The sequence below is a fragment of the Sebastes fasciatus genome, chromosome 2, assembly GCF_043250625.1.
Source record: "Sebastes fasciatus isolate fSebFas1 chromosome 2, fSebFas1.pri, whole genome shotgun sequence".
Lineage (NCBI taxonomy): Eukaryota > Metazoa > Chordata > Actinopteri > Perciformes > Sebastidae > Sebastes > Sebastes fasciatus.
The window spans coordinates 1,642,337-1,669,545 of record NC_133796.1 but is presented as its reverse complement, the minus strand read 5'-3'; the positions used below and the strand labels follow the sequence as shown (position 1 = coordinate 1,669,545).

General features: G+C 42.3%; 2 protein-coding genes across 4 annotated transcripts in view; one reads left to right on the top strand and one right to left on the bottom strand.

Moving 5' to 3' along the window:
* The first annotated feature begins 135 nt into the window (after window positions 1-135).
* Window positions 136-3,171, top strand: LOC141761665 (membrane progestin receptor beta-like). The gene is made up of 5 exons (XM_074625188.1): window positions 136-405; window positions 525-613; window positions 716-872; window positions 955-1,173; window positions 2,860-3,171. The coding sequence occupies exons 1-5, from the start codon at window positions 136-138 to the stop codon at window positions 3,169-3,171; spliced, it is 1,047 nt and encodes a 348-aa protein (XP_074481289.1).
* A 2,635-nt stretch (window positions 3,172-5,806) lies between these two features.
* The window catches only part of emilin1b (elastin microfibril interfacer 1b), a 22,862-nt gene continuing 1,459 nt past the window's right edge, over window positions 5,807-27,209 (bottom strand). The window contains exons 2-17 of one of the 3 annotated variants that reach the window (XM_074657390.1): window positions 18,642-18,767; window positions 17,032-17,249; window positions 16,924-16,992; window positions 15,885-16,135; window positions 14,555-14,713; window positions 13,520-14,429; window positions 13,338-13,480; window positions 12,809-13,145; window positions 12,411-12,638; window positions 12,050-12,298; window positions 11,735-11,926; window positions 11,104-11,124; window positions 9,097-9,213; window positions 8,955-8,972; window positions 8,730-8,864; window positions 5,807-7,300 (exon numbers count right to left, since the gene is read on the bottom strand). In XM_074657390.1, the coding sequence (XP_074513491.1) occupies window positions 6,978-7,300; window positions 8,730-8,864; window positions 8,955-8,972; window positions 9,097-9,213; window positions 11,104-11,124; window positions 11,735-11,926; window positions 12,050-12,298; window positions 12,411-12,638; window positions 12,809-13,145; window positions 13,338-13,480; window positions 13,520-14,429; window positions 14,555-14,713; window positions 15,885-16,135; window positions 16,924-16,992; window positions 17,032-17,249; window positions 18,642-18,767 (3,496 nt within the window). In that variant the 3' untranslated portion in view covers window positions 5,807-6,977. Of the gene's footprint in view, window positions 7,301-8,729; window positions 8,865-8,954; window positions 8,973-9,096; window positions 9,214-11,103; window positions 11,125-11,734; window positions 11,927-12,049; window positions 12,299-12,410; window positions 12,639-12,808; window positions 13,146-13,337; window positions 13,481-13,519; window positions 14,430-14,554; window positions 14,714-15,884; window positions 16,136-16,923; window positions 17,250-18,641; window positions 18,768-27,209 lie in introns of all 3 variants that reach the window. The other 2 variants (XM_074657380.1, XM_074657382.1) reach the window with 2 other exon arrangements.

The following is a 27,209-nucleotide window of genomic DNA, read 5'->3' as shown; positions in this document are numbered from 1 at the left end:
CGAGTCTCCCCTTTACAGACATGCCCACTTTATGATCATCACATGCAGTTTGCCATGTTCTGATTTACCTGCAGTACCTGTGAGGGTTCCAGCTCCGTCCAGAACAACGAGCCGGACCGAGGATCCTCTCCCATCATGCCTCGGGTGTCGTTCACCGCTCCCTCGCTGTGCCTCGCCTTCCTCCCTCTGCTGCACCGCCTGCTCCCCTCGCTCCCCGCCACCGTGCGAGACGTGGACGTCCCCCCTCTGTTTCGGGAGCGCTTCATCCTGTCCGGGTACCGGCCCGTGGGCCTGTCGTGGCGCTGCTACGGCCTCAGCCTCTTCCAGGTCCACAACGAGACCCTGAACGTGTGGAGCCACCTGCTGGCCGCCGTCTGCGTGGCGCTGAGGTTCACGGCGTTCGCCGTCCTGCAGGGAGGGGTACGGTAAAGTTACAGTCCTGTACCGTTCGGTGTTTGGAAGCTGTGTTTGTTGACCTGTCTGACCTTTGACCTCCTCAGGGGATCCTGGGTTTCCGGCTGCAGGGTCCTGAAGGTCAGGGCTTCTCTGTGGACGTCTCCTCGCTGCCTCTGGTCCTCTACGTTCTCTCAGCTGTCACCTACCTGAGCTGCAGGTGAGCCAGAGAACAAGCTGTCAGTGTTCATATTTTAACACGCTAACGTAAGATGGCGTCGTGTTTGTGTCCTCCTGATGAATGTTGCGTTGCGTGTTGCAGCGCGGCGGCTCACCTGTTGCAGTCCCACTCGGAGCGCTCTCACTACTCCCTGTTCTTCCTCGACTACGTGGGCGTGGCCGTCTACCAGTACGGCAGCGCTCTGGCTCTGTGCCTGTACAGCTCCGACGCCGCCTGGACGCAAAGCATGCTGGGACAGGTCTGTTGATAACGTGTGTTAAATTCCCCCCTGCCGGCGAACGCGTTCAGACGTTACCGATGATGTCATTTCTCCCAGCCAGGTCTTCCTCCCGGCCGCCGCCCTCCTCGCCTGGTTCTCCTGCGCCGCCTGCTGTTACGCTAAGCTCCGTTTCCGGCGTCCGTACCCGCTCCGCAGGAAGCTCTGCCAGGTGGTGCCGATGGGCGCGGCCTACCTGCTGGACATCAGCCCCGTCGCTCACCGTCTCGCCACCTCGCCTCGCTGGACGAGCAGCTCTGGGCTGCAGCTGCACTTCCTGCAGGTGGCGCTTCCTCTTCCTCACCGTCACCACTTTACCCCTTTATTATTGTTTTAGTGATCAGTTAGTACGATCACATGCACACAAGTAATCAGATTACTCAGAGATCTCATGATGCTGTGGTTTGAAGCACTTCCTTCTCCATATGTCCTCATGGATCTCCGCTCTCTCTTCGGAGAATATCATATCAATATCACCTTTATTTAAATCTGGAGGAATCATTGAGGCCGTGCCCTCGTTTACAATAAAACTAAATGAATATACACAGAACAAAATTAACGGATTACAAGAAGCAATCAACCAGACGACAAAAGAACGTTAAAAACAGTTACATTCAAGAGCGGAGTAGTCTGTAATCATTGATCTAAAATCACCTATAGAGGTACAGATGTGTTTAAAACAACATCAGCATTCAATATTGGAAAATAAATAAATAAAAAACATAGAATAAAATAAGAAATATATTATTATTAATAATAATAATAATAATAATAATAATAATAATAATACAAAGAGAAAAAAAATGTGTTTTATTTTTTTAGACTGTATTTTTTCCCCTTTTTTTCGAGGTTGTTTTCATATACTGTATGAAATTTACAGTTCTTAATTACAATAGTTTATAAACCAATTTTTAAGTAATTAAGCTTAGACGCTAGCACAATAAGTACACAAGAGAAAACAACATCAGCATTCAAAATTAGAAAATAAATAAATAAATAAAAAACATAGAATAAAATACAAAAAAAATATCATTATTAATAATAATATAATAATAATAATAATACAAAGAGAGAAACAAATTGTGTTTAATTTCAATGTGTTTTGTAAACTGTTCCAAGTTTTTGCAGCACAAACACCAAAAGCAGTTTCCAAAAACGTTGTGTTTTGCACGCGGAACTTAAGGCTTTAACCGTTCACTTGAACGAGTCAATAATAACTAAAGGACCAATTTAATAAGGACGTGATGGATGGCGGCAAATTGCCATTAAGTGGCTTTATAAATAAATAAAAACCAATGAATCTAATAAATCTATAGGGCGGAGTGATGAACTGGATCTAAGGGTTTGAGAGGCGGAGGCAGAGATAACGTCACCATCATCCAACACAGACAAGACAACGCCCTCAATTACTTGGTTCCTACTGAACACACGAAAATTAGCTCTGTTTCTGTACAAAGCTTGCTAACAAGTGTGTGAATGTGAATTTTAAACGCAAGTTTTAGGTCCAGCCAGAAGCCGAGGTATTACTGTATATCACAGCGCTAACTGTGTGTGAACAACAGAGCTGTGGTTGAATGAATGGTTTCTCCCGATGACACACTTGCGCCGCCATATGCAAAAAAAAAAACAATGATGCCGAAATAGCGACATAATGATGCTGATCAGTAAAAAGTCTGAATTCATGCTTTGTCAGGTCTGTTACCATGACGACAAGCAAACTACTGTTAAAATGCTTGTTTTCTGAATGGAGTCTGGATGGATCAGAGCCAGGCTACGCAGCTGCTCCATCAACACTCAACATGACGTCATCTAGACATAAATACGGCAGCGACGTTGTTCTTGCCTGTGCGACCCTTCACACTATATTGTTTCCCTGAATCTGGCCCCTGCATGCTGAATGTTGTAGACGCGCCCCTGATTGTAAACCACAGTATGATCAGCAGTCAGATTTCTCTGATTCCTCCACCAGATGGTGCTGTTCCTGCTGTCAGCCTTCTTCTTCTCCTGCCCCGTCCCCGAGCGCTTCTCCCCGGGCCGCTACGACATCGTCGGCCACGGCCACCAGCTCTTCCACGTCCTGCTGTCCCTCTGCACCCTGGCCCAGCAGGAGGCGCTGTTCCGGGACTTTCTATGGCGGCGGCCGGCACTGGTCAGGACGTACGGAGAGGAGCGCCTCCTGCTGGCGTGCGCCTCCTTCCCCTGCCTGACGCTCTGCTGCGCCATGACGGCGCTCGCCATGAGGAGGCGAGCTCGAGCTCATCTGATGAGAGAGCAGAGATAGAAGGAGAAGAAGAAGAAGAAGAAGAAGAAGTGACTTCACACACAAACTCCTGAGGGATTTACTTTGCATTAGACAAACATGAGATTTTGTAGATTTGTTTGTGTCTGATTTTCTGGTTTCTGTTATTTTACATTCGACCCACCTGGTAAAACAGAGACCGATAGACACTGTAAATAAAATTCAAAATGGAATTTAGTAAAATCAACGGACTTTTAACATTAAAATATAACGGAAATTTAAATGTTCCTCCCAATAAATACAATAAATACAGACTATAATAATACTAGAGACTTGTGTGTGATAACAGCAGGACTGAACACTGTCAAAGTGAAATTACAGGTCAAAATTGGGGAAAATGACTTTAGAAGAGTGTTTTGTGTTAAAATCACAAAGGTTTCAACTTCTACCTTTTCAAGTATGAGCTGCTGTAGGGGAGTACAGACATTATAACACACATTAAGAAAGTTATAGTATAACTGTCAAAAAATGACAAAAAAAGTCATACTGTACGTCATAAAAACATAAAAACGTCACACTATATCATGTCATGAAAATGTAAAAAAAAATCATAGTCTAGTGTCATAAAAACTTCAAAAAAGTCATAGTACGGTGTGTCATTAAAATGTCAAAAAAGTTCATGAAAAAAAGTCATTGTATAATATGTCGATAAAATGTCAGTCTTACAACCATAGATTATTGTTCGTCATAGTATACGATGACATTTTATAAAAAAATTTGACACACTATACTATGACTTTTTTAAACATACAAATTTTTTTTTTTTGACATGTTATACTAAACTAAACAGACTGTGTCACATAAGGATCGAACCCAGAACATCCAGTACTCTAACCAGATATCTACCACACTGGGCTATTTCCCAGGTAGTGCTGTGGCATGTTAGAAAGAGTACAAGAAAGTCATAGCATAGTATGTCGACAAAAGTGAAAAAAAACCAACTCATATTATAATGTGATCAAAAGAAAAATGTCAGACTTTTTTTCGTGAAATTTTTCAACATACTATATTATGACTTTTTTAAAACTATGAGTCTTTTTTGACATGCTATGATATGACCTGTGAAATAGCTCAGTGTGTAGATATCTGGTTGGAATACTGGAGGCTGTTGGTTCGATCCTTATGTGACACAGTCTGTTTTCAGGTCTATCTTCTAATGACCAAGTCAAAGAGAACAGTCCTCAGTGTGGCATTGGTTGCTAAGTTCCCGGTTCTGGCTGCGGCAGAGCGGGGTTCCATCCCCACCCTCACATCGATGCCCGGTGCCCGACAGTGGAGTGAGACGAGCGTCTCCTCCCAGGGTTTACCAGAGAAACAGCTGGGGGGTTATGAAACAGAAAATGTTACAAATAAATTAATTAATTTATATTCCTCAAGGCTGGAAAGAAGCACTAACCCTAACCCTATGAGTGCTGGAACCCTAACCTTGCCCTATGTGTGCTGGAACCCTCACCCTAACCATATGAGTGCTGGAACCCTAACCTTGCCCTATGTGTGCTGGAACCCTCACCCTAACCATATGAGTGCTGGAACCCTAACCTTGCCCTATGTGTGCTGGAACCCTCACCCTAACCATATGAGTGCTGGAACCCTAACCTTGCCCTATGTGTGCTGGTAACCCTAACCTTGCCCTATGTGTGCTGGAACCTTAACCTTGCCCTATGTGTGCTGGTAACCCTAACCCTCTGTGTGCTGGTAACCCTAACCTTGCCCTATGTGTGCTGGAACCTTAACCTTGCCCTATGTGTGCTGGTAACCCTAACCCTCTGTGTGCTGGAACCCTAACCTTGCCCTATGTGTGCTGGTAACCCTAACCCTCTGTGTGCTGGAACCCTAACCTTGCCCTATGTGTGCTGGTAACCCTAACCCTCTGTGTGCTGGAACCCTAACCTTGCCCTATGTGTGCTGGAACCTTAACCTTGCCCTATGTGTGCTGGTAACCCTAACCCTCTGTGTGCTGGAACCCTAACCTTGCCCTATGTGTGCTGGAACCTTAACCTTGATATGATATAGATGGAATAAATTAAATTTTCTGTTTTTCTGTTTCATAACCCCCCAGTGTTATCTCTAGTAAACCCTGGGAGGATAATATCACTTTTTTTGACATACTATACTGTGACTTTCCATATACTGTATATACTATGAGTTCTTTTCTGAATAATATCCAATGACTTTTTTTTCGACTTACTATACTTTTACTTTTTTGTACTCTTTTTGGACATGTTATGATATGACCTGTGAAATAGCTCAGTGTGGTAGATGTCTGGTTTGAATACTGGAGGTTGTGGGTTCGTTCCTTATGTGACACAGTCTGTTTAGTTTAGTATAGCATGTTGAAAAAAAAGTCATAATATGGTATATTTAAAAAAGTCAAAATAAAGTATGTTTAAAAAAGTCATAATATAGTTCGAACAATAACCTATGGTTGTTAGACTGAACATTTTTGGACATACTTTACTATGACTTTTTTTGGTGAAATCTTTCGACATACTATGGCCGTGATAAAGTGTCGGTATTTGACGCCGGACTGTGTATATATATATGTAAATATATATATATATATATATCCTGATCATCACATCTTGAAGAACACATCACAGATTGTTAAACAACCTGCTGGGTTTGACTCGTGTTTACTTTAATGACAGTGAAAATTATTCATCAATATAAAAGTGTGAAGTGTAAAAGAAAACAGGTTTTACATGAAAACTGGAGCTGAAGCCTGTCAGAGAATAAAGATTTAATTTTCTTGGTGTAAATGAAGATGATACTCAGAGTAGCAGAAGTGTTATAAATACCTTTTTGTTACTGAAGCCGTCACCATGTTCAGTAACTGATGACGGACGGAGCCGTTGAATGTGTTGATCTGTTGTGAGTTTGTTCACATCAGTCTGATGATACTGAAATATGTCTATTTTTGTCAATAATTCCCATGTTCACACTCGTGTATCAAAGCCTGATATCACTTCTCCATCGTTGCACTTTTACTTTTAATACTTTAAGTACATTTTTGATGAGAAAACTCCAATATTTTGTTTATTTAAATAACATTTAGAATGCAGGCTTATTTGGTTATTACCACTTTACTTCAGTTAAATGATCTGAATATTCCTCCTTTAATTGGGATGTGTTGACTGTAATAAAATGTGTTTTTCAGCCTTGTCAAATCAAATCAAAGTGAAATTACGTGATAATGTTTTTAAATATTCGGCCGCTGCAGCTTAATAACATAAAACATTCACAATGTGAACTCATCTCAAACATTCTGCTTTTATAAAGCTTCAGAGCAAAAAAAAAAATGTTCTTTGTTTTTTCATCATATTTAAAAGTCACACCGTCACACGTTGCCATGACAACGTCCGATCTGCCGGGGGCGGGGCTTAAGGATTGCGTCGAGCGTCCGTCCTTACCGTCCAACACCGTGGTCCAAATTCACATATCTCAAGTCAGTCCTACGCTGGCTTCCCTGGTTTACAGGGACACGCGTCCTCACAGTGCTGGTCCTGGTTTACAGGGACATGCGTCCTCACAGTGCTGGTCTAATCAGATCAGCTGTCTGGATTAAGGCAGTCAGACGGTGACTGTCGTCCACATGTGAAGTGACATAAACAGAATAATATAAAAACCAGTCAAACTAATGTGATCTGTTAGAATACGGAGACAGAAACCTGCTCAGGACTGAAGGCTCATTTAAAATATTCTGTCGTCAGTTTGGGGTCACTCGCGAATGAGGAAGTGACATCGTACTTTTGGGGGTTAGTCGTGAACCTGGCCTCAGCGTGAACCCGTCACATGTCTTCGTACAGCAGCATGCCGTTGAAGATGGTGAGCGGCTCCACGGAGTGGGCCAGTTTGCCCATCACCAGGTCGATGCAGACCGTGTCCCGGGTCTGCAGGGGCAGGATGATGTTGAAGACGGCCAGAGATCCCGGAGTGGTTTTGGCCTCGGCCACGGGGTTGTTCTCCAGGCCTTCGGGCTGGTAGCCTCCGGAGTCCACCCGCGCCATGCCGTAGTTGGACTTGGACAGAACCGCCTCGATCTTCTCGTTCCTGTGACCCGTCAGGATGGCGCTGAAGAAGTAATGTCCGTCGACGGGGGCGGTGAAAATACCTGAAGGTGACAGATGTGTGTGATCAACGCCAGGAAACATTTAAAGTAAATATTTGAGTGAGATGTGAAAGACGCGTAATCTTAATCATCCTAAACAGCCGTCATGTTGGCATCAGTGATGTGGTTCTGGATTGGTTCATCTCAACACTTGGAGATGCCTCCTCCTCTCACACTCCTCTATTTTGTGGGGTCCCCCCAGGCTCTATATTGGGTCCCCTTTTATTCACTGTTTACATGCTTTCCCTGTGGGCAAATCATGCATAGACACGACATTGAGTTCAACTGCTATGCCGATGACACGCAACTGTACGTCCCTTTAAAGCCTGGTACCACCGATGTGGTGACCAAAACTAGGTGTTGACTGAACTGTCATTTGATGATCAGGTGACTAAAGCTTTGTCTATACTCGTGTGAGACACCGTGGGCCTCCGTAGACGGCATACGCACTACAAGCATGCACAGAGGTGTTTATGCTCAACGCCTTGTTTGTTGCAGTATGCTCCGAACATACAAACTAAATATTTTCGGTGGATAAGCAAGAAGTCAACGAGTGGTACCGGAAAGGAGAGTAGGTTGCCTGGCAACAGTAGTAAACACTAAACACTGACGTACCGCCAAACATTGCATCTGTGTACTGTAATTATTACTGTCGATTACAAGTAGGGATGCTAATTTTGAAAAAGATTTTATTTTGTATCTATATGATTTAATTATGAATTATATGATTTAATTTTGTATTTATTTTATTTTATTTTGTATCTATATGATTTTATTTTGTATTTATATTATTTATTTTGTATTTATATGATTTTATTTTGATTTATATGATTTTATTTTGTATTTACATTATTTATTTTGTATGTATATATGATTTAATTTGTATTTATATGATTTTATTGTGATTAATATGATTTTATTTTGTACTTATATTTAATTTGTATTTATAATATTTAATTTGTATTTATATGATTTTATTTTATATTTATATTATTTATGTTATGTTTATATGATTACATTTTTAATTATATGATTTTATTATATATTTATATTATTAATTTTGTGTTTATATGATTTTATTTTGATTTATATGATTTTATTTTGTATTTTGTATTTATATTATTTATTTTGTATTTATATGATTTTATTTTGTTTAGATCTTAAGTTCTGGATGTTAATTACTTTAATCATGTTTTTATTGTTACTTTGTAACCTTGTTTTGAAAGATGCCTTATATATAAAGTTATTATTATTATCAGTCCCACTCACTGAGAGCAGGTGAGACCTTTTCAGAACCATTATTTCAACATCACAACTTAATTAGTTCAACGGAGAACAAACAGCTGCTGCCGGTCGGACCAGTTCAACATGTGGACGAGAGGAGCCGGGGATCGAACCCCCGGCCCCCGACCCCCGACCCCCCCATGTTCACCTGTTCTGGCGTCGTAGAAGTCTCCTTCATTGACGAAGATCTTGTCAAAGACGATGGTTCCGGCTCTCTCCATGGGAACCGTGAGAGCAGCGGAGAACGACAGTCTGGGTACGTGAGCGTCGGCGCCGGACAAACCTGATAACACAACAGATCACGTTCAGATTACAGCGAACTGAAGTGATGTTTCAGCCTGTTTACTGCTGTGAATCCTTTAAAACAACATACCTGTTTCACCTTTGGGACCTGTAGAAGAACAGAGCAGCTGTTAGAGATCACAATGAGCAGATACCTCCACGTCTTTATAACCTCAATCTGGCTCTTCCTCTATAATATCAGGATATATAAATATGTGAAATATCAGTCGTACCGGGCAGACCGCGTAATCCACTTTCACCCGGTCGTCCTGGAGGTCCGAGAGGCCCTCGTGGACCCAGCGGCCCGTTAAAGCCTCTCTCTCCTTGGGGTCCTGGGGGTCCAGGCAGGCCTGTGTAATAATGTGAATTTAATAAACATTCATTCAGTGTAACACATCCTACGTGGAGTCCGTTGGGTCTCCAGTGGATTTAAATAAAGCCGTGTGTTGTTGAACATGGAGCGAGTGAGTATGAGGCTGAAGCTGGCAGACATTAAGAGGTTAAAAAGATTCATGGATGCAGCTGTTACCCATAATGCCTTCTGTTTGTTAATATCACAAAGTTCATGAGTGACGGGGAACCGTGTTAGCATGTTAGCACACAGCTAAGAGTTTATTTTATTATTAGAAAACAGAGTTAGAACAGTTGATTGTGATTGGCTGAGCCGTATTTATACGGAGGACAGAACCTGCCAAAACCAAAAATAAATTAATAAATAAAGAAATGACTCGATAAATAAATAAATATGCCATTAAAAGCAAAAAATATATTAAAAACAAATACAATTTAATAAAAGGTGACATTTGTATCTATTTACCTTTGTATATTTATCTAATCTTCTGTTTAATTTCCACTTTTATTTATTCATGTGTTTATTTTAATGAAATTTTAAATTTATTAATTTATTTTTATTTATGTGTTTATTTATTATTCATTTCATATTTATTTTTAAATGTATCTATTTATGTGTTAAAGCATTTATTTATTTATTCATGCATGCTTTTCCCTTTGCATTTCCCCCCTTATTTATTTATTTATTTATTCATTTGTTTATTTATTCATTTATTTATTTACTTATTTATTCATTTATTTATTTATTTATTTATGCATGATTATCCCTTTGCATTTCCCCCCTTATTTATTTGTTTATTTATTCATTTAATTATTTATTTGTTTATTTATTCATTTAATTATTCATTTATTTATTTATTTATTCATTTGTTTATTTATTCATTTATTTATTTATTTATGCATGATTTGCTCTTTGCATTTCACCCTTATTTATTTCCCTAAACTTATTTATCTCTGTATTCTTTTCTTATTTACATTTATTCATACTTTTCATAAAAAAAAGCAAATTAAAACAGAAATATCAATTTATGTCACAGTTAATCAATTAATGAATAGCTACATTTATTTTATATTATTTTTGCAAATTTTATTATATTTATTTATTTCTGCATGATCTTCCCTGTGCTTTTCATCCCTTATTTATTTCCCCAAACGTATTTAACTCTGCATTCTTTTCTTTATACATTGATTCATATATTTGTAAGAGTAAATAAATAAAATAATTGATACAAAGGTAAATAAATTAAAAAAACAAATTAAAACAGAAATATCAATTTATGTCACATTTTATCAATTAATTAATGACTGCATTTATTTTTTTATATTATTTTTGCTACTTTTAATGGCATATTTATTTATATATTGAGTCATTTATTTATTTATTCATTTATTTTTCGTCCTTTTCCGTCCTCCATTATTATTATTATTATTATTATTATTATTATTATTATTATAAATAGCATCACTGCGCCAAAATCACCTATTGTTTCAAATGTTTGATTTACTGGTTGGTTGGAAGAGATGGACAGAACAGAGGAGGAGGAGAAAGGACAGATTATATTATTATAATACATTCTCTGTAAGTGTATATTATTATATATATATTATTATTATTGCTGTATGTTGATATTGATCATGAGACGTTGTCATTAAATGTCTGTGTTGGTGTTAATGTTCGTTCTAGTGTTGGATTTGTTGATTATTTGCTGATTAGTTAACATCCAACTTTTAAATCAGACAGACTTGGAGTTTTTGGTATTTATAACACACACATATATATATATATATACATATATATATATATGTATATATATATGTATAGTTATAACAACACATCCTCCCCTGGCTTTGCAGTTAGTGAGTTAACATAAACGGCTACAGATCCAAACCTCCGTTGAGCAGCACGGTTCCTACAAAACAGAACAATACGACATCAACACGCCGTCTTTCATTTGATTTCTTACGTATTTAGAAAACTTCAGAAGACATTTGACTGTGTTTCTCAGCTGCTTCAGCACCTTTACAGCACCTTTATACTTCAGGTTCAATAACTAAGACGCAGTTTGACCCTCTGCGGTGTGAACGTGGTTGAAACATGTTACCTGAGGAGCTGCACCTGAACAATAAATCAGACACGTGATTGGCTCACCTGTTTATCAATCTATCGAAAACCAGATCACTGAAAATATGAAGCATTTACACTGTAAGTATTTAGATCACAATGAGCACGTTGGTGACCGAGACAAGGTCAACGTGTCTCTGAGTCAAACAACAAGAAATTACAATACATTTATAATTAAACTTTAATTAATACTGTTGAGAGAAAACTTCATGATCTTATTTTAGAACTGAGCCGAAGCAGCTGAGAAAAAAATGTAATAAAGTAAACTTGATTTAAAGCTTCAGAAAAACTGATCAGTGTTCACGTTGTTTCTCTGTACTGAACCATCACTGAGGCCGAGGAAGACAGTAGAATAGAATAGAATAGAATAGAGTAGATCAGAGTAGAGTCCAGCTCACCGGTCAGGTCGCGCTCAGAGGAACTCTGCAGGTCTTTGAGGACCTGGTTCAGGCTGGAGTTCAGGTTCTTCATCCTGCCGTAGACGTCGTCCTGGTTCTTCTGGACGACGTCCAGGATTCCTCCGTGATGGACCACCGACTCATTGAGACCAGAGACACACGTCCACAAACTGGACACGTGTCGGTTCAGTCCTGGACACATGGAGGACACAATAACGTAAACATCAGTGTTCATGGACAGTCAGCTGATCGGGGCCTCAATGGTAAAATGACTTTACTTTATTTATAAAGCTGAGGCGTTTTTTGGACGCGTACCTTCCTTGATCTTGACGATGGAGTCGGAGACACCGTCCAGCCTCCCGCAGACTCCCTCCAGCTTGGACAACCTCTTCTCCAGCCCGTCTCCGGACCTCTTGCAGTCTCCCATCTCCACCAGGAGCGTGCCCTCGAACCGCCGGACGTCCCGGTCCATCCCGTCCAGACGGTCGCGGCTCTCCTCGATGTGCTCCGTCACCTCCTGCTGGATCTTGTCCAGCTCGGAGATGATCTTATCTTTGGTGTTTCCTGTCGGGGGATCAGAGGACCATGAGAAGCGTTAGCTCAGAGAGAGAGAGAGAGAGAGGTGCGGTAAGTAATGGACGTAAAGATGCGTCGGCGTTGAACGAGCCGGGCTCACCGAGGTCGGTGATGACGCTGCCGTGTTTCTGCACCGTGTGTTCGAGCCCCTTCAGGGTGTCGTTGATGGAGCTGAAGGTGAGGATGACCCCGGACAGTTCGCCCTGCAGCGTCTTCAGCTGGTTGTTGTTGATGGAGCCTCCGATCACACTGTGGCCGTCTAAAGGCTTCTCAGCATCCAACCCAGGCCCGCGTCCGCCGGTACCACCAGAGCCACCAGAACCTCCACCTAGTGGGGGTGTAGTTTGCGTACAATTTCAATCAGAGTTTCAAATCATGTATTTTCCTGCATTAATATGAATCTTGATGTAAATGTGTTATCTTTATAAACAGGTTAGCAACAGTAACTATGGGACAGGGCGGGGTTTAGTGAGCAACCATCTGATTGGTTGAACTGACCTGTGGGCGTGTCCGGGCTGGTCTTACATTGGCCGGTGCACCTCCGGACGTCGTCTCGCAGCAGATGGACTTCGTCCTCCAGCTGCGAACATGTCTGGAAGCAGCCCGGGTCCCCCCCCGAGTCCAGTCTGACCTGGAGTCTGTTGATGTGGCTCTGCATGCGCCCCAGTGCATCCTGGGAGTGATTCTTCAGCCGCCGCAGCTCGTCCTCCACCTTCCCGCACAGCTCGCAGTCCTGGCCCAGCGTCTCCACCTCCGTCACGATGCGGTTGAAGTGCTCGCCGTGGTCCCCGGTCAGCGCCTTGATCTTACGCACATCGTGGCTCAGGTCCCCGACCTGGGTGACGATTCACACGTTAATATCTCAAAATGATCACATCAAACACAGACTGCTTCACATGCACGACGTATTCCCCCGTTATTAGAAACAAAGAAATTTCCTTTTTTCTGTGTGTATTATCAGTTCACTCCTACAGCGATACTTTGATTCCCTTCAGAACTCGTAGATTATAGAGAATCTATATCTCACCTTGTCGTGCAGAGAGTCTCCGGACACCGACAGGTCTTTGATTCGAGTGTTAAAGTGTCGAATCTGATCCTCGTTGGCGACCACCCTCCACTCCAGAGATTTCTCCGTGGTACTCTCTGTTTCTCCTCCCGTCCCAGGTAATCCTCCTCCTGTAGACCCTCCTCCTGTAGACCCTCCTCTACCTCCTCCTGTAGACCCTCCTCCTGTAGACCCTCCACCTGTAGATCCTCCTCCTGTTGATCCTCCTCCTGTAGACCCTCCTCTACTTCCTCCGGTAGATCCTCCACCTGTAGATCCTCCTGTAGACCCTCCTGTTGATCCTCCACCTATGGATCCTCCTCCTTCAGATCCTCCTGTTGATCCTCCTCCTCCTCCTCCTCCTCCTCCTGCTCCCCACCTTCCTCCTCCATCTCCCCGGTCAACGCCTCCTCCTCTTCCTCCGCCTCCTTCAGCCCCTCCACAGCGGCACTCCTCCTGCCTCCGGCTCAAGACGGACGTGTTGTTTTCCAGCTTCGACAGCCTCTTGCCGTGGTCGCCCACCCTGTCCTTCACCAGCCCCACGTCCAGCTCCACGTCAGCGATCCTGAAGGCCTGGTCGTCAAACCGGTCCAGGAACACGGTCCTCAGGTCCCCCAGCTCTCGGTGGAAGTAGTCCTTCAGGTCGTTCTCCAGGTACGAGCAGCTCTGCTCGGTCCGTTGCACCGTGCTGTTGATCCGCCGCTCCAGGTCCTTCAGCCGGTAGTCCAGTCTATCCTCCGTCACCGCGAAGTCCCTCCCGCCTCCCCCGATTCCTCCACCGCCGCCACCAAACCCTCCTCCTCTGTTGCCGCCTCCTCCGCTGAGCCCGCTGTCCAGACGGTTCTGCAGGACATCAAAGTTCTCGGAGGCGGAGCTGATCTTGCGCTCGGCATCAGTGACGCGGTTTTGGAGGTCACCGACGGTGTCGCAGCATCCGTTCAAACGCATCACGTCCCGTCGCAGCCCGTCCAGGCCCTGCCGATACCGAACGTCCATGGCGTTTAGCTGCTTCTCCAGAGCTCGAATGCTCTCCCTGTCCTCCTGCTGCTGTCTGCGCAGATCCTCCACGCCGGCCTGGAAACACACAACCGACCGGTTTCACTTCAGCTGCACTCGTTATCTTTTATTTTATTTCTGCTACTCAGAAGCCGTTTTGTTATTATGGATGAATGGCTCATTAAAGGAGGTCAATGTGATACCTGACAGGAGGAGCAGGACAGCGACACCCTCCTCTCCAGCTCCCTCAGGATCTCCTCCTTCAGCGTATTCAGTCCTCCTTCAGGCAGACCTCCATCCAGGTCGTTCCCCTTCCCGTTCACCAGGTGGTTGTTGATGCTGACCAGCGTTTTATCATGAGCCTGTTGGAGGAGAGACGCATCAGCTACAGCTCCAGTAACGTTTTGTGATCAGGTCCTATCTTACACACAGCAGCACACACAGCAGCACACACAGCGGCACACAGCAGCACACACAGCGGCACACACAGCGGCACACACAGCAGCACACACATCAGCACACAGCGGCACACACAGCTGCACACACAGCGGCACACAGCAGCACACACAGCAGCACACACAGCGGCACACACAGTAGCACACAGTAGCAGACACAGCGGCACACACAGCGGCACACACAGTAGCACACAGTAGCACACAGTAGCAGACACAGCGGCACACACAGTAGCACACAATAGCACACAGTAGCAGACACAGCGGCACACACAGTAGCACACAGCAGCACACACAGCGGCACACACAGTAGCACACAGTAGCACACAGTAGCAGACACAGCGGCAGACAGCGGCACACAGCGGCACACAGTGGCAAACAAAGCGGCACACACAGCGGCACACACAGCAGCACACACAGCGGCACATACAGTACACAGCGGCACACAGCGACGCACACAGCGGCACACACAGCGGCACACAGGGGCAGACACAGCAGCACACACAGCGGCACACACAGCAACACACAGCAGCAGACACAGCGGCAGACAGCAGCACACAGCGGCACACAGCGGCACACACAGCGGCACACACAGCGGCACACACAGCGGCACATACAGTACACAGCGGCACACAGTGACGCACACAGCGGCACACACAGCGGCACACAGGGGCAGACACAGCAACACACACAGCAGCACACACAGCACACAGCGGCACACAGCGGCACACACAGCGGCACACACAGCCACACACAGGCACACACAGCGGCACACACAGTGGCACACACAGCGGCACACAGGGGCACACTCAGGGGCACACTCAGCAGTACAGACAGCGGCACACACAGCAACACACACAGCGGCACACAGAAGCACACACAGTAGCACACAGCGGCACACACAGCGGCACACACAGTGGCACACACAGCGGCACACACAGCGGCACACACAGTGGCACACACAGCAGCACACAGCGGCACACACAGTGGCACACACAGCGGCACACAGAAGCACACACAGCAGCACACAGCGGCACACACAGCAGCACACACAGTGGCACACACAGCGGCAGTGACTGACCTGCGTGCGGTTGTCCAGCTGGTCCAGTTTGGTCTGAATGCTGTGAATTGTCTCTTTAATCTCCGGCTGAGCTGCATCCGCTGGGTTTCTTCCTCCTGAAGAGCCTCCTCCTCCTCCTCCACTGAAGCCAGGCCTGTTGCCCTCCTGCTGAAAGTGTTCGTTCACGCTGGACTGAAAGTCCTGGAGGTTCTTGGTCAGACTCTGGATCTTCTCCTCAAGCTGTCTCATCTTCTCGTTCTCAGCTCGTCCTCCTGGAAGAAAACAGGAAGCAGCAACGTCAGAGCTCCAATCACATGGAGACGAAGGCAGGCCTCATATGGCAAGACGTTTAAACATTTAATAGCTAGACAGGATATTAGTTAGAGATATTTGCAACATAATTTTGCCTAGTCAAAACTCTATAAATAGGGGGTGAAATACAAAGGGAAAATCATACATAAATAAATAAACACATAAATTAATAGATACATTTAAATTTTTTTTAAATAAATTCAAACAAAAATACAAAAATAAATAAATAAATACAAAATAAATGCAAAAATTAATGAACAAATTTAAAAGTGTAATTAAACAGGAGAGTAAATAAATAAGGGAATTAATACAAAGGTAAATAAATTTAAAAAAGCAAATAAAACAGAAATATCAATTTATGTCACATTATGTTTGCTACTTTTAATGGCATATTTATTTATTTACCTTCGTATTAATTCCCTTATTTATTGACTCTTAAAAATGTATGAATGAAAAAACAAAATACAGAGAAAATAATAATTTGGGGGAAATAAATAGGGGGTGAAATGCCAAGGGAAAATCAAGCATAAATAAATAAATGCATATACATTTAAAAAATGAATATAAAATAAATAACAAATAAATGCAAAAATAAATAAACAAATTTAAAAGTGGAAATTAAACAGAAAAGTAAATAAATAAGGGAATTAATAGAAAGGTAAATACATTTTAAAAAGGAAATTAAAACAGAAATATGTCATTTAAAAGTGTCATATAAATAAATAAATATAAATGAGAATCCACTCACCGCTGTGTCCTCCACTCTGTCCAGTTCCAGAACTGCCTCCTCCCAGACCTCCTCTTCCTCCTCCCAGACCTCCTCCTCCTCCCAGACCTCCTCCTCCTCCTCCCAGACCTCCTCCTCCTCCTCCCAGACCTCCTCCTCCTCCCCAACCTCCTCCTCCTGCCTGTCCCGGTCTGGGCTGAGGTCTGGTGGTGGAAATCTGGGTTCCCGATCCCCCAACCGGACCGTGGTTGCAGTCCTCTCCACTGTAACCATGGCAACACTTCCACTCCATGTCCGTCACCATCTTGTAGGCCACTTTGTAGCGCGGCTTCATGTAGGTCCGGTAGCTGCAGAGACAGGACAGACAGCCGATGACTGAACAGAACAGAAGAGGTCAAAGTTCAACAGGAACTGGAGCCGGACCGGGTTACGGTTCCATCCAGACCTGAGAACAGATTCTGATGAGTTAATGAGGGTCGCAGCGACAGACTCAGTTAATCCGGTTATAGCTTGACTCAACTGAGCCAATCAGACGGATCGATTCTCTGGTCAGAGCAAAGTAGCTCCACACAGCTCGGCCATGTTTGGATCCACTTACAGCTGTTTTTATTATTATATTATTAAAACCGGGTACCGTTGCTATAGAGGACGGAACCTGCCAAAATAAAAAATAAATGAATAATTAAATAAATGACTTGATAAATAACTAACTATGTCAGTAAGTATCGAAAATAACATAAAAAATTAATGCAGTCATTAATTCATTTTTAAATTTGTGACAAAAATTCATGCTTCTGTTTTAATTTGCTTTTTTATTAACTCTTCTGTTTAATTTCTCTTTTTGTATTTTTTTATTTATTTATTTATTATTTTATTTATTTACCTTTGTATAAATTCCCTTATTTATTGAGTCTTACAAATGTATGAATGAAAAAAAATACAGAGATAAATAATTTTGGGGAAATAAATAAGGGGTAAAATGCTAAGGGAAAATCAATAAATAAATAAAGCTTAAACACATAAATGAATACATACATTTAAAAATAAATGTAAAATAAATAAAAAAATAATTAATTAATACAAAATAAATACAAAACTAAATGAGTGAATAACAAAAATGCTAAATTAAATACACAGAAATTAAAGAGAATAACACAAAATAAATGCAAAAACTATATGCAAAATAAATAAATATAAAACAATTGTAAAAATAAATACATAAATAAATAAATACAAAGGTAAATAAAGAAAAAAGAAAATGAAAATAGAAATATCAATTTATGTCACATTTTATCAATTAATTAATGACTACATTTATTATTAATATTATTTTTGTATTCATTTATTAATACATTTCTGCATTTATTAATTATTTATTTTATATTTACTTTTAAATGTTTGTTTTTATTTATCTACTAAGTATTTATTTATTCATGTATTTGTAAAAGTAAATAAATTAGGGAATTAATACAAAGGTAAATACATTTAAAAAAAAAGCTAATTAAAACAGAAATATCAATTAATTTCACATTTTATCAATTAAAATATTGGATACAGAACGGATGTGACGTCACATTACTCAGACTACAACAATAAAAGCGGTAACTTCTTTTTCTACCTCCACATAGATTCAGATGAAGCAGATATATCCATTCTGGCTTTAAAACATATATTTAAAAATCTTAATTTAAAAATGTGTGTGTGTGTATATATATATAATATGTGTAAAGTGTACTCACGCCACCACCCTGCTGCACTGTCCACTCCCCCAGCTGCAGGGATGATAATCAGGCTTCACGTAGGTTTCCACTCCGTCCTCGACCACACAGCTCACCGTCTTCGTCACCACGAACGCACACCAGTTCCTGTTCAACACACACACACACACACACACACACACAGATCCATTAAACAGAGAGGCTGTTTTCGAAACCGCATACTGCATACTACTGAGGAGCGCAGTATGCAGTATACAGTACATACTGTATACTGCGTTCCTCAGTAGTATGCAGTATGTGACAGTTAAAGTGATGTATTTAGCAGTATGCTAGACGAGGCTTAAGCCTTCAAACCAGCTCTTAAAGCACAGGACAAAAAAACTAACTTGTACCACTATTACAATATTATCAAAAAATACAACTTTGATTTTGTTGTTTATGTTGTGCTTGTTTACTTTATAAGATACTGCAGGTTTAAACTATTTATTCTGACAGCTCATAAAGAAGTCCGACAAACAGAATCATCAACGAGGAGAGACGGGAAATATAAAACATTCATCCACAACGTTTACTTTAAACTGCTTTTTCAGTTACAGCAAAAGGACTGATCTCCCTCCAGATATTAGAGACATGTTGTCTCATCAGGAACCTCTCTGCCCCGTCAGAAGCTGCTCTTTCCCTCTCCTCTTCTCTTTCCTCTCCTCTTCTCTCTCCTCTTCCTCTCCTCTCCTCTTCTCTCTCCTCTTCCTCTTCTCTCTCCTCTCCTCTCTCCTCTTCCTCTCCTCTCCTCTTCTCTCTCCTCTCCTCTTCTCTCTCCTCTCCTCTCTCCTCTTCTCTCTCCTCTCCTCTCCTCTTCTCTCTCCTCTCCTCTCTCCTCTTCTCTCTCCTCTTCCTCTCCTCTCCTCTCTCCTCTCCTCTTCTCTCTCCTCTTCCTCTCCTCTCCTCTTCTCTCTCCTCTTCCTCTCCTCTCATCTTCTCTCTCCTCTCCTCTTCTCTCTCCTCTCCTCTCTCCTCTCCTCTTCTCTCTCCTCTTCCTCTCCTCTCCTCTTCTCTCTCCTCTCCTCTTCTCTCTCCTCTTCTCTCTCCTCTTCTCTCTCCTCTCCTCTTCTCTCTCCTCTCCTCTCTCCTCTCCTCTTCTCTCTCCTCTTCCTCTCCTCTCCTCTTCTCTCTCCTCTTCCTCTCCTCTCATCTTCTCTCTCCTCTCATCTTCTCTCTCCTCTCCTCTTCTCTCTCCTCTTCTCTCTCCTCTTCCTCTCCTCTCCTCTTCTCTCTCCTCTCCTCTTCTCTCTCCTCTCCTCTTCTCTCTCCTCTTCTCTCTCCTCTCCTCTCTCCTCTCCTCTTCTCTCTCCTCTTCCTCTCCTCTCCTCTTCTCTCTCCTCTCCTCTCCTCTCCTCTCCTCTCCTCTTCTCTCTCCTCTTCTCTCTCCTCTTCTCTCTCCTCTCCTCTCTCCTCTCCTCTCCTCTTCTCTCTCCTCTCCTCTCCTCTTCTCTCTCCTCTTCCTCTCCTCCTCTTCTCTCTCCTCTTCCTCTCCTCTCATCTTCTCTCTCCTCTCATCTTCTCTCTCCTCTCCTCTTCTCTCTCCTCTCCTCTCCTCTTCTCTCTCCTCTCCTCTCCTCTTCCTCTCCTCTCCTCTCATCTTCTCTCTCCTCTCCTCTCCTCTTCTCTCTCCTCTCCTCTCCTCTTCTCTCTCCTCTTCCTCTCCTCCCTCTTCTTCTCCTCTCCTCTCCTCTCTCTTCTCTCTCCTCTCATCTTCTCTCCTCTCCTCTTCTCTCTCCTCTCCTCTCCTCTTCTCTCTCCCTCTCCCTCATCTTCTCTCTCCTCTTCCTCTCCTCTCATCTTCTCTCTCCTCTCCTCTTCCCTCTCCTCTTCCTCTCCTCTCCTCTTCTCTCTCCTCTCCTCTCCTCTCCTCTCCTCTCCTCTTCTCTCTCCTCTTCTCTCTCCTCTTCCCTCTCCTCTCCTCTTCTCTCTCCTCTCCTCTCCTCTCCTCTCCTCTCCTCTTCTCTCTCCTCTTCTCTCTCCTCTTCTCTCTCCTCTCATCTTCTCTCTCCTCTCCTCTTCTCTCTCTCCTCTCCTCTTCTCTCTCCTCTCCTCTCCTCTTCTCTCTCCTCTCCTCTTCTCTCTCCTCTTCCTCTCCTCTCATCTTCTCTCTCCCTCTCCTCTTCTCTCTCCTCTTCCTCTCCTCTCCTCTTCTCTCTCCTCCCTCCCTCCTCTCCTCTCCTCTCCTCTTCTCTCTCCTCTTCTCTCTCCTCTTCTCTCTCCCTCTCCTCTCCTCTCCTCTCCTCTTCTCTCTCCTCTCCTCTCCTCTTCTCTCTCCTCTTCCTCTCCTCCTCTTCTCTCTCCTCTTCCTCTCCTCTCATCTTCTCTCTCCTCTCCTCTTCTCTCTCCTCTCCTCTCCTCTTCTCTCTCCTCTCCTCTCCTCTCCTCTCCTCTCCTCTCTCTCTCCTCTCCTCTCCTCTCCCTCTCTCTCTCCTCTCCTCTCTCTCTCTCTCCTCTCCTCTCCTCTCCTCTCCTCTTCTCTCTCCTCTTCTCTCTCCTCTTCCCTCTCCTCTTCCTCTCCTCTCCTCTTCTCTCTCCTCTCCTCTCCTCTCCTCTCCTCTCCTCTTCTCTCTCCTCTTCTCTCTCCTCTTCTCTCTCCTCTCATCTTCTCTCTCCTCTCCTCTTCTCTCTCCTCTCCTCTCCTCTTCTCTCTCCTCTCCTCTTCTCTCTCCTCTTCCTCTCCTCTCATCTTCTCTCTCCTCTCCTCTTCTCTCTCCTCTCCTCTCCTCTTCTCTCTCCTCTCCTCTTCTCTCTCCTCTTCCTCTCCTCTCCTCTTCTCTCTCCTCTCCTCTTCTCTCTCCTCTTCCTCTCCTCTCATCTTCCCTCGCCACTCTGCTGCTCTGCAGCCGCTCTGTGAGCGTCACTGGCCGGCTCTCCAGCGAGCTACGCCCGCGGGTGATTGTGGAGCTTTTCAACTCCAAAAAGGCAAATAAACACAGTTTCCTGTTAATTTATAATGGACATCTGTGTTGTGATATTTAAACAAACTATCCGTCAACAAGGAAATCAAAGCCTCTCGTCTACAGACCGGTCTCTAGAGAGCTCCAGCAGCTCATAGCGGTCTCTGAGCGTGACTACCCGGCTTGCTGGCAGCGACCCGGGCAGGCGCTCGCTGGCTGTCACGGTATTCTGTGGAGCTTCTAAACTCCGACAACGGTGGAACAAATGTTCGATTCGCCATCTAACTTCGTAAAACGGCCGATATTAATAATCTACACAGTTGATTTCTCGCCTCAAAAACGTTCAGAAGTGAATTTAGTGTTGAAATGGCTACAGAAAACGTAAAAAAAGAGCAGCTTCTGGCTGCTGTTTTTATACCCGTAGCCTGTGCTGCTCCGCCGCTTTGCATTGTGGGATACAGTAGGCGAGATAGACTGGTCCGATGCAGACTGGAGAATTTTTCCAAATCAGTACGTCATCCGGGTATTTCTGGCATACTGGAGATTTTGCTTTTGTTCGCATACTGCATACTACATACTACATTTTGGCCAAATCAGTACGTACTACTAGTATAGTATGCGGTTTCGAAAACAGCCACAGTGACGGCTGATGAACCTTCATCGATCACAGCTTCCTGATGCTTCCTGTATGTTCTAGTTGTTCTCTCTCGGTCAGCTGCAGCTCTGCAGCTTTAATGACAAACATCTGTTTGGGTTGAGTGAGGTCAGAACTGAGCACGTGCAGATGTTCTCGGGTGGTTTAAGGAACCAGCTGATGACTGCAGGACTAAACAAACAGTGTCTTTAAACGCAGCGTAAAAACCTTGCAACATTTCACACTGATCTCCTACTACTGAAAGACTTTTATTTTGAAACTGCAGCGCTTCTCCCAAGTTTTATTTTGAAGTCTGCAGTCGGCCGTGTTGCCTGATTGGAAACAGATGAAAACCTGAACGCTGCACACAGCGACCCCCAAACATCTGCAGACCCTCTGAACACACTGGAGGACATTTCTGCCTTTTGTATTTGTGACTGGTTTGAGGTTGTAGCGGCCCAGTTTTAAAGCCAGAGTGTAGATCGTGGCATCGTATGAAACTAGAAAACCTAAAGAATGTATTTGTAACAACTGTGTCATACTGGCTTGTAATGAAGGAAGTTAAATAATGCTCCGAATTTATGCTACATTTTGGGGAGGAAAAGCTGTCATGGCTGTTTTCAAAGGAGTCCCTTGACCTCTGACCTCTAGATATGTAAATGTATGAGGGCTTTTGTTAAAAAAAATCAGAAAAATGTCGGAAAAAAGTCAGATTTGATTTTAAAAATGTCCGAAAAATATCCAAAAAATCTTAAAAAATAAAATAAATCAAAAAGTCCCCAAAAAGTCTGAAAAATTTCCAAATTGTTTTTAAAAGTCAGAAAAAATTTCAGAAAAATGTTTAAAAATGTAAAAAAAAGAAAAGTCTGAATGTCCAATAAAAACTTTGAAAAATATCTGAAAAAAGTCAGAAAAATACTAGCTTGTCATGAAGGAGGTTAAATAACGCTCCGAACGTATACTAAATTTTGGCGAGGAAAAACTGGTATGGCCATTTTCAAAGGGGTCCCTTGACCTCTGACCTCCAGATGTGTGAATGTAAATGGGTTCTATGGGTACCCACGAGTCTCCCCTTTACAGACATGCCCACTTTATGATCATCACATGCAGTTTGGGGCAAGTCATAGTCAAGTCAGCACACTGACACACTGACAGCTGTTGTTGCCTGTTGGGCTGCAGTTTGACATGTTATGATGTGAGCATATTGTTTTATGCTAAATGCAGTACCTGTGAGGGTTTCTGGATCAATATCTGTCATTGATTTGTGTTGTTCATTGATTTATAATAATAAATATAGACATACATTTACATAAAGCAGCATATTTGTCCACTCCCATGTTGATAAGAGGATTAAATACTGGACTAATCTCCCTTTAAGGTACATTTTAGTGTATAAACACACATGCAATGACACACTCATTGTCTCATGATGATGATGATGATGATGATGATGATGAATGCGTCTCTGTTGGTTCAGCAGCAGTCAGACTGCGTCTCTTTGTGCTCAAATTCAATAAGTGTTGATTTAGTTTTTTGTTTTTTTCTGGAATCCAGAACAACAAGCAGGAATTTAACTTCTGCTGCTGCAGAGACAAACACACTGTAAGAGTTTAACGTCCTCAGTCTCACATCAGTGCTTTTATACAGTTCAAGCCTGTATTAACAACACTTTTTACTTTACAGGGAGCAAGAAGGACACTCAGATTTTCTCATCAAAGTTGGTGATTTTGTTCCGTCTCAACTAAAATTAAACGTCAAATAAACTCAATCAGCTCAGTGATTCAGTCTGAAAGTCCTGCTGCACATCTGCACCAGCCACTACTGTTGACTTCTCCACAGGACAGAGGTTATGATGTTACTGACTGACAGATAACTAAACAAATATAGAAGACACTTTGTTTGCATTCACTCTGAATAAAGAAGTCATCTGGATCAGAATGGAGTCGAGTCTTCTTTGTGTAAAAATATAAAAACCCTCTCATAGAGAGACGTCCACACGCTGTCCAACACAACTGTAATTGCAGCTTAAAAAGACAAACTGTGAGTACACAGTGTAACTCCGTGCCCCCCCGAGGATAAAGAACATGATATAATGTCGAAGGCATGAGTGACATCAGACACAGAAACCAAACCCAGACTAAATATTTACTGCAGATCTACAGTTAACACGGAGACACGAGGAAACATCCCAGAGAGCCTTAGACACACGTTTAGATGTCTGAATCTAAATATCTTCTCTTTTTCATCATGGCTGGGCTTAAAATACCGACGTAAATTAAGTCAAATACGTAGGTAGACAACATAAAATAAGTACGGAGAACGTGTCACAAATGCCATGGTTGAAAGTCCTGTGTTTGCTGGACCCGTCCACCTTCCGTCCTACCATATTTTTATTCTTAGTCACAAACTCTGAGCGGAACTATGGAGGACAGAACCTGCCAAAATATAAAAAATAAATAAATAAATAAATACGCCATTAAAAGTAACAAAAATAATATAAAAATAAATGTAGTCATTCATTAATTGATAAAATGTGACATAAATGGATATTTCTGTTTTAATTTTCTTTTTCATGTTTACCTTTATATCAATCAATGTATAAAGAAATTAAAACAGAGATAAATAAGTTTGGGGAAATAAACAGGGGGTGAAATGCAAAGGGAAAATCATGCATAAATAAATAAATATATTTAAAAATAACTTTAAAAAAAAGAAAAGAAATGCAAAAAGTAAATAAATGGATGTATAAATAATACAAAAGAAATGCAAAGAAATATGCAAAATATATAGATTGGTAAAAATAAATACATGAATAAATACATTAATACAAAGGTAAATAAATAAAAAAGCAAATTAAAACAGAAATATCAATTTATGTAACATTTTATCAATTAATTCATGACTATATTTATTTTTTATATTATTTTTGTATTTATTTATTTAGTTTGGCAAATATTTTTTTATTTATTTTCTATTTACTTTTAAACATGTATTTATTTATGTGTTTAAGCATTTATTTATTCATGCATTTGTAAGAGTAAATAAATAAGGGAATTAATACAAAGGTAAATAAATAAAACAAATAAAATAAAACAGAAATACACACACATTTATCACATTCATTTTTAGTATTATTTTAGCTACTTTTAATGGCATATTTATTTATTTGTTTATTTATCGAGTCATTTATTTATTTATTTTTTATTTTGGCAGGTTCTGTCCACCGTACCTGGCATATTCACACAAATGCGTTTATATTGCAGTCGGTACAGACTACATGGCGTGAAAGACAAACGCCAAATGCAAGAACGGCATTCTTCTTCTTACGTGTGAAATGACTTTAGTGATAGCGGTCCGTCTCTCCTCTGTAACTCAGTCTGTCATCAAGCGTCTCTTTCATCGGTCTCTAGGTCTTAAATATTTCTGTTGGTGCGTTAAACGGTGGCATGTATGAGTATGTGAGCGTCAATATTATGACAGCCAATCAGAGAGCAGCATTCTGTGTAGAAATGATGATGTAGAAAAACATCAAAAACATTTCTGATTTTTAATCTTCACACTGCAGAGAAAATAAAACTCCTTAAAGCCTCAAACCAGTCCATAGAGACAACGAGAGATTTTACACAAATAAACACACACACACACACACACACACACTCAGTGATGTCACTCTCCCTACAGGAAATGAGTCATTCGGGCGTTTGTTTCAATCTGCTTCTGATGACATCACAGCTGCTTCACTGCCAAACTCTGTGTGTGTGTGTGTGTGTGTGTGTGTGTGTGTGTGTGTGTGTGTGTGTGTGTGTGTGTGTGACTTCTTGTAGCTCTGTTTCTATGAGTTGGTCCACGTTTTGTTTACCACGGGATCAACTGACTTTACTGTGTTTCAGAGGCTGAAGCAGGATCAGTTCTAAAGCTAGAGTGAAGATCCTGGTATCGTCTGAAACTAGAACACCTGATGAATCCATCGGTACCAACCATGTCAGACTAGCATGTAGTGAAGGAGGTAAAATAACGCTCCAAATGTACACTAATTTCTGCAGTCCATGTGGTAAAGAGGAGGAGCCGGGGATCGAACTGACAACCCTGTGATTAGAGGACGACCCGCGCTACCCACCGAGACACAGCTGCTCCAGACAGCTCTCTACCCAAAGTCAAGTCTATCTATACAGAGCCAACATCACCAATCACAACTTTACCTAAGTGTGCTGACTTGACTATGACTTGCCCCAAACTGCATGTGATTATCATAAAGTGGGCATGTCTGTAAAGGGGAGACTCGTGGGTACCCATAGAACCCATTTACATTCACTGATCTGGAGGTCAGAGGTCAAGGGACCCCTTTGAAGATGGTCATGACAGTTTTTTCTTGCCAACATGTAGTGTCAGTTTGGAGCGTTATTTAACCTCCTTCATGACCAGCTAGTCTGACATGGTTGGAATCGATGGATTCATCAGGTTCTCTAGTTTACTATGTTACCAGTAGTAGTAGTAGTAGTAGTAGTAGTAGTAGTAGTAGTAGTAGTAGTAGTAGTAGTAGTACCATGGTTGGAATCGATGGATTCATCAGGTTCTCTAGTTTACTATGATACCAGTATCTTCACTCTAGCTTTGAAACTGAGCCACTACAACCTCCGAAAGATCGGCGGCCTGTTAATAAGAGGTTAATTAGAGTCGTGTTAATGTGTTCAAGACATTAGTGGCGTTAACGAGTTATTATCACGTTAACTTTGACAGCTCTAGTTTTTACACAAAACAACATTTCACAAATGATTCAGATACTGAGAGCAACAAAACTACACATCACACTGTCCCGCCAAAATAAAACACTGATACCACTAATAAAACATCTGGACTCACTCTCTCCAACATCTAAATGGATCTTTACACACACACACTCACGCACGCACACACACACACACACACACACACACACACACACACACACACACACACACACACACACACACACATTATGTAACTTCAGTGAACTATTTAATCTGTCAACATGTGTCTGAG